The sequence below is a fragment of the Leuresthes tenuis genome, unplaced genomic scaffold (genome assembly GCF_036924035.1).
Source record: "Leuresthes tenuis unplaced genomic scaffold, fLeuTen1.0.hap1 SCAF_51, whole genome shotgun sequence".
In the NCBI taxonomy this organism is placed as follows: domain Eukaryota; kingdom Metazoa; phylum Chordata; class Actinopteri; order Atheriniformes; family Atherinopsidae; genus Leuresthes; species Leuresthes tenuis.
Genome location: NW_027325405.1, coordinates 1 through 7788, shown reverse-complemented (window position 1 = coordinate 7788; position 7788 = coordinate 1). Strand labels below are relative to the sequence as shown.

The window sequence follows — 7788 nt, the reverse complement described above, 5'->3', positions numbered from 1 at the left end:
TGTTGGTTTCATTTTTATATTAGTAAACTTCTCCAGTGGATCAGTCTAACTGCTGGAACAGAAAATATTACCATATCACAGAAAAGGCCTCTGAGATCCAGGTGTGTTTCTGCCACAGAGTCACTCAGCTGTAAACTAAACTGAACTAAAACTCATCGTTCTGATCATTTCTTACAGTTAAAGTGGTTTTAACGTGTTTTTTCCTGTGTTCAGATGCTGCATCGTTACCCTGAGACGACATTCAGAATAAATACAGAGAACTCTTCACCTCCTCTTCATCATCCTTCCTTCATCATCCGAGTCCTTATGACTGAGAGCCCTCCTGTAACTTTGTCAGTTATTTGGATCAGTTTTCTCTCTGAGTTGAACTCTGAATGGCAGCTTCCATCTTTAAAGGACTGGAAGAGGAAGAAGTTTCCAAGGAATCATTCAGAAGAGTTTCAACCAGAAAGTGACTGAATCCATGAATCTGAAAAGGTGTTTCTGAGTGAAAGAGACAGACATGTAGAGACTGAACTATCTGTTCAACAGTGAATCTCTGACAGGAGGAAACTCTTTATGCTCAACACAGAGACACTGAGGAACCAGAGGACCAGGACCTGAACCCAGGAAGCAGAGGTTCTTCTTCAGTGAATGTGGTGTTGAAGGTGTGGAGGTGGATCAGTGTGTCAGAGGAGACTCTGTAGAAGGACAGAGTGCCAGCAGGACGGTCCACATACACTGCTGCTCTGTTAGAGACGGAGGAGGAGGAGGAGGAGGAGAAGGAGGAGGAGGAGATGGGTGTTCCTCTGTTATTGTGCCAGACAGAGTAACGTCCATCAGAGCAGATCAGACTCCAGGACTGATCGTTCCATCCAAACACACAGTCTCTGCCTCCTCTCCTGCTGATTCTTCTGTAACTCACTGATATATAAACTCTTCCGCTCCACTCGACCTCCCAGAAACAGCGACCAGTCAGAACATTTCTACACAGCAGCTGAGGCCAGTCATCAAATCTGTCTGGATGATCAGGATATGGCTGAACCTCCTCCACCTGTGTCACCTTCCTGTTGTCAGACAGTTTCAGTCTCCTGCTCACTGTGTTTGTGTCGATGGTGAGTCGACAGGAATCTGATGGAGAGAACAAACACAATCCAGCTGCAGTTATTGATCTGTTCACTTTGATCAGTGAGTGATGTGACAGTGAAGATGGCTGGATGTCATGAATCAGATGAAGAACACACTTACACTTCCTCAGACCTGGTGTCAGCCATCGTTCTCCAGCAGGCTCCACCCTGAAAGGAGGAAAAGAACTGCTAGATTTTTCAGGACTCCACAACTAGTATCTAGAATGAGCCAGTCACATTCCAGCTTATGCTGGAGGAGTTGTGGAGCACATCCTGCCAATCAGAGCCATTTATTCTGGTTCTGTCCCAAACTAAAGACACTCTGGGGAGAGGACTTTGATGCTCTTAAAGAGCTTTTCCAGCAGGATGTACCTCGGGATCCTGCTGTGGCTCTATTAGGAGTGATGCCTAAGATAGCTGCAGCTATGTCCTTTTTAACATTGCTCGCATTTATTTAGGACATGCATTTGCATGAGCTGCTTGACTCATTTGAATTTCCCCCACTGGGGGATGAATAAAGTATTTTCTGTTCTATTAAACATACAATTAGTGAAGGCTACAGCGGCACGAAACGTTGTGAATGAAGCTGATATTTAATTTGTTGGAGGAGGATCTGCACCAAAGCCATCGTCTCCAGAACATTTGGTGTCGCTGCAGCCATTTTCCGACTCTTTGTGAACAGGTCTTACTGAGTTAGGAGTCCTCTGGAGGACTTTAAGCTCTCCTACAGTTAGGAGCTACTTTTAGGCTGAAGATCCTTTGTGAATACGGCCACTGACCTGTTGATAGACCGGTTAAGAGACTTGTATGAATCTCAGTTTCTTCCACTCGGTTCACATTACATTCTGTACTGACATCAGTTTAGAACTGAAATGTGTAACAAAGAAATATTCCTTTGAAAACCTTTTAACAGGGCAGCTTGGATATGAAATCCCTTCACAAGCTATTTAACACATTTAAGCCCTTGAAAAACTTCCTGAAACTATGTTCAAAGCAGCAATGCATGAAATGTCTCAGAACTGTACATATTACCCGACAATAAAAGTGCAAAAATACAGAAAAAAACTCTACGTGGCGCATAATCATCATGCTCACCGATCTCTGGATGGATTGAGCTCAGGCACACAGCGTGATGGCACCCAGGATAACCACAAGATTGTTGTTGCTTCTCTGAGCGAGAGCAGAGCAAAACTCTACGCTTTGGATCCCAGCCGCAGCCACGCTACAGCCAAGTTCTAACCCGGCAGATTCTACTTAATGAGAGAAGCACCCACAGTAAGGCAGATTTTAGGGAGTTTTACCTGAGTTTGTGTGGATCCTTCAGTGCGGTCCTCAGCAGCTTCACTCCTGAGGCTCCTGGATGGTTGTAGCTCAGGTCCAGCTCTCTCAGATGGGAGGGGTTGGAGGTCACAGCTTCAGCCAGAGAAGCACAGCCTTCCTCTGTGATCAGACATCCTGACAGGCTGCAGGCACACAGAACAACACTCATGGCAGATGGTACACACTATGCAGTCCATGCTCAGCATGGGTATATGTTGCCATTATAAGTGACAGTTCTGCAGATCAGCCTCTAAAGACTGAAACAATGACACTGAGGAATGGAGCGAGAGTCAAGCTGGGTGTGAATTACGGATTTTGACTCATCTACCAACTTTGGCTGGCTGTTAGATTATTACAGCATCCTAGCTGTGGTGCAAATGAAACCAAAGAAAAATCCCACGAGGGAGCTCCCTAATCCATATAACCCACAGAGAACCCCTTCAACTGGCTGCTCTGAATGTGTCTGTTGGCTTTCAGCTCCAACAGGTCATGAGTATGATTTGACAAAAGACAACTCTTGACAGGTTTTCCGTCGTCTTACAGCCGGTTGGAAACCTGACGAAAGACGGGAATCAATCCTGACCTGAGTGCTTCCAGTCTGCAGTTTGGATTCTTCAGTCCAGCAGACACCCGCTTCACTCCTGAATCCTGCAGGTTGTTGTTACTCAGGTCCAGTTCTGTCAGCCTGGAGGACGGGGAGCTGAGAGCTGAGGACAGAGCTGCACATCCTTCATCTGAGAGGTTACAGACGCTCAGCCTGAAGAGACAATTACAGAGAAACAGAACAGCTGCCATCAGAATTAATCACCTCTAATGCTGAATGTGGACTAAAAGGCAGCTTATAGGGACAGTTTATAACAGTTTTATAAGCCTGTGATCAGCTTTTAATGCTCTTTTTATTGCTTTTTCAGTTTTTGTAATTAACTTTGAAATTGATTCCATTCAGCATCTCACACACATTTTCCATGTATATGAATCATACAAATACTTCCTCCAAATAATACTCCAGGGATCATAAACTTAAATAGATTAAAATTCACAATTAAACTCAAACAAAAATGTTCTGCATCAGAGAGCCTAGTTTCCTGAAGTGAAGCTAAAGCAGACTTTTCTTGTTTCTTCCTTTTAATTACGAGGCCCAGTCCCTGGACAGTCCAAGGAGTAAGTTTCAGTGAACTAGACATGAGAGCCACAGAGCTGGGAAATGATTAAATAACTGTGCTGACTGCGGGGGAATTAAACACAATGCAAGCAGCTGTATGAGAGAATAAACCTCGACTCCAGTCATCCAACAAAAGGAAAATGAAACAAAGAATGGAAACAGAAGCGCCCCCCCTCCCCCATCCTGTCCCCGTACACAGGAGCAAACTACCCCAGAAGAAGTCACTGGGCGGACTTAACATAGTCCGAATCCTAGTTCAGCAGGTAGATCACAGGAACAACTGAGAGCCCGGAACAGTGTCCACAGCCCAGGCTGAGCAAGAAACCGCTGAGAGACGCCCCAGAATGATTCAACTACTCTGTCAGAGTCCATGTGGGGGTCCCACAGTGTTCAGGGGGGCTCAGTGTGCATGTAGAGTCCGTCCTTTTCCATCAGAGCTGCTAACGACAGAGATGCAGAAGAAATTACCTCATTTAAGGGCATCCAAGAATGCGGCCGCAGACTCAGGGCTGTCAAAAAGGCGAATTTGCCCTTCGTGGAGACACCGGAGGCGGGCTGGGTCGGCAAATCCACGGGATTTCTTATGAGGATTTCTTATGGCGTTTCTTCATCGCTGCTCTGAGCACAGCCTCTCTTTGTGAATATCGCAGAAACCGGACCAAGACGCTTCTCGGGGGCTTGTCTGGGGCCGGAGCGGGAGCCAGGGCTCGATGGGCGCGTTCTCCAGCGGGGGATAATCCGCAGGCAGGCCGAGTAAAGCCGCCAATGTTGTCTGGAGACAGTCCGCCAGAGGGATGTTGCCCTCCGCTTTCTCTGGAAGGTTCAGCATTTTTCAGCTTTTTACGACAGTTTCCAGGTCGTCAGTTTTCAGCTGCTTCCCTGTTTTTTCCACGGCGGCTGTGCAGGTGCCATGGCCCCTGCGGCTGTCCTCTGGGGCGGAGACCCGATGCTCGACCTTTTCCAGGTCCGTCCCTTGGTCAGAGCCGACAGAGAGCTCTCCACCGAAGTGACAGATACTTTGATTTCCTTCAGAGCGTTCGTTAGCTTAACTCTGAGAAGTTAGCATCACCTTGGTTAGCCTCACCGGGACACATGGGGCCGCTGGTCGAGCAGTTTTCTTCTTAGCGGCGGAAGCCGACGAGGAAAAAACAGGAAACTCTTCATGGTGTTGCGCTCGAGGCATCTGTGAGGCACAGTTCGACCGATGGTACCGAGTTTACATGGAGAAAGTTCCTCATTTATCTGAAGCCTGGAGTGGAGAAAAGTCTCAAGCCCCCATCTTGGTCCGGGTCCCGTGACCGCCCCCGTGCGGTGGTTTTTAATGCTCATCTTAATGTTGATCTATCTGCATCCATCAGTCTCTACTCTGACACTCTGGATGCCATCTATCACTCTGCAGTCAGACCTGTGACAGGTTCACCTTCAGCTTCATCACTGCACTCTTCATCAGACTGTAGAGCGTCCTCTCTGTGGAAACTGCAGATGTGGAACTGATCAGATGTGTTCTGCAGACTGACTTCAGTTCCAGGATCCATCAGTAAATCCTGAGCTTCGTTTTCATGGAACAAGGAACTGAATTTAAATACTTTGGTGTTCCTAAACAAGAAGAAGATGGAAAGCAGTGACAGCTACAGCTCACAGACTTAACAATTTCATCTGTTTTATCATGTGTTTGGAGAATTATTCTCACTCTGTGCTTAAGATTTCACCCTCTGATATCGTTTCCTTTTGGGATAAATAAAGTCTTTTTCATTTCATTCACTGACACATTTTAACTTCTTCTTTTGTAACATCAACTGTGACGACATGAACTCATCCCACTCTGCTGCAGCATGAACACAGCCTCACCTGAGAGTTTCCAGTCCACAGTTTGGACTCCGCAGCCCAAACAGCAGCTTCACTCCTGAATCCTGCAGGTTGTAGTTTCTCAGGCCCAGTTCTGTCAGTCTGGAGGACTGGGAGCTGAGAGCTGAGGACAGAGCTGCACATCCTTCATCTGAGAGGTTTGAGACGCTCAGCCTGAGGAGAAGATGTTAAATAGTCCTAAATTTAGTCACATTTAATGAAAACAGTCAAATAAGGGACGATAATGATATGAAGCTGCTCTGCAGCCACAACATCTCTGTAACTTCTAGTTAGGAGTCTCTGAATCTGGTGATATACACTCTGCTTTCATTCTTGGTATTTTATAGTGATGTTTTAATGGACTTTAATTACTAATCCACAGCAGAGATGATGAAAATGTCTCCCATCGGCCACAAATATCTCACTGTACACAGAAACACTTTATCTGTGATTCATAAAGACTGATCCACAAATATACAGATTAATCTGTAGTTTCATTCTTTAAAATGGAAGAAAAAAAAAAGCACCGCCTCTGACGGTCAGGAGGAATGAAATAGAACAACATGTGTTTGAGGATGGAAATGACATGCTTTAAGAACACTACAACAAATATTCTGAATATTTCCTGTAACTCTACCAGACTATAAATAAATGTTCCAGCCACAGTTCATGTGTGTGCTGTGCTGTGCACACTCGATCAGAGGAAAGTGACACAGATCACAACTTAACTTAGATCACAGATCATTTTACTTTGTGGCTTTTAAAACAGATCTGAAGATGTTTTCAGGTTCTTGCATCACAGAGACTGTATGAAGCTGAACCAGCAGAGAAACCTGACCTGAGAGCTTCCAGGTTACAGTGTGGGAGGGAGCGAGCGGGAGCGGGTGGGAGCGGGAGGGAGTGGGCGGGAGGGGGGAGGGAGCGAGCGGGAGCGGGTGGGAGCGAGCGGGAACGGGTGGGATCGGGAAGGAGCGAGCGGGAGCGGGAGGGAGCGGGCGAGATTGAGCAATATGAACTTTGCCGCGGGCAGATGCGGGAGGGAGCGGGCGGGAGTGAGCGGGAGCGGGAGGGAGCGGGCGGGAGCGAGCGGGAGCGGGAGGGAGCGGGCGGGATTGAGCAATATGAATTTTGCCGCTGGCAGAAGCGGGAGGGAGCGGGCGGGAGTGAGCGGGAGAGGGAGGGAGCGGGCGGGAGCGAGCGGGAGCGGGAGGGAGCGGGTGGGATTGAGCAATATGAACTTTGCCGCTGGCAGAAGTGAGCGGGAGCGGGTGGGAGTGAGCGATATGAACTTTGCCGCGGGCGGGAGCGGGAGGGAGTTGGCGGGAGCGGGTGGGAGCCAGCGGGAGTGAGCGGGAGCGGGAGGGAGCGGGCGGAAGCGAGCGGGAGCGGGAGGGAGCGGGTGGGAGCGAGCAGTATGAACTTTGCCGCGGGCAGAAGCGGATAGCGGGGCGGGAGCGAGCGGGAGTGAGCGGGAGCGGGAGGGAGCGGGCGGAATCGAGTGGGAGTTGGCGGGAGCGGGAGGGAGCGGGCGGGATTGAGATGGAGCGGGAGCGAGCGGGCGGGAGCGGGAGGGAGCGGGCGGGATTGAGCAATATGAACTTTGCCGCTGGCAGAAGCGGGAGGGAGTCGGCGGGAGCGAGATGGAGCGGGAGCGAGCGGGCGGGAGCGGGAGCGAGCGAGCGGGAGCGGGCGGGAGCAAGCGGGAGCGAGCTGGAGTTAAACTGTCACCAAATTTAGACATTTTTAAATCCAGGTTAAAAACATTTCTTTTCTCATGTGTTTGTGCATGAAATCTGCACGATATCTTTAACTTATCCAGACTGTTGCTTGTTTTAATAATTTTAATTTAATTTTTATTATTTCATTTCTTTCTTTTACAGTTTTAAATAAATAAAAAGGCGTAAAATTCATAAAATAAATGAATAACCCCTGATGGTTGTCTTCAAAATTGCATAAGACGGGTTAGGGGTTAGGGTTAGGACGTAGGACATGTTTTGTAATTATACCACAACCAGCAATTGTACATGAAATGTGCTACACAAATACATTTGACTTTAAGTTTAGCTCATGGAAAATGGGAGCAAAAAGAAAACTTGCGTTCATATTTTTGTTCATTGTATGTAAATGTGGTCCTGAGAATTGTTAAAAGTTGTAAATTTGCATCCGTGGGTCTAATAGGGTTAGGTCAGAGAATAGAGGTGTGAATGTGAGACAATGTGGCTCAAGAAGTGTTAGGTTGGTGAAACCAACATTAACAGAGATCAGAAGATGTTCAGGCAGGTAAACCATTCACAGCGGGAGCGGGAGGGAGCGGGCGGGAGCGAGCGGGAGCGGGAGGGAGCGAGCAGTATGAAC

General features: G+C 47.9%; 1 protein-coding gene across 1 annotated transcript; it reads right to left on the bottom strand.

The window, feature by feature from the left end:
• Window positions 1-562: 562 nt before the first annotated feature.
• On the bottom strand, window positions 563-4917 carry LOC140285715 (uncharacterized). Its single transcript, XM_072379138.1, has 7 exons — window positions 4673-4917; window positions 4433-4604; window positions 4248-4360; window positions 3010-3183; window positions 2408-2569; window positions 1228-1274; window positions 563-1110 (listed from the first exon to the last, which is right to left on the bottom strand). The coding sequence occupies exons 1-7, from the start codon at window positions 4915-4917 to the stop codon at window positions 563-565; spliced, it is 1461 nt and encodes a 486-aa protein (XP_072235239.1).
• Between the last annotated feature and the right edge of the window lie 2871 nt (window positions 4918-7788).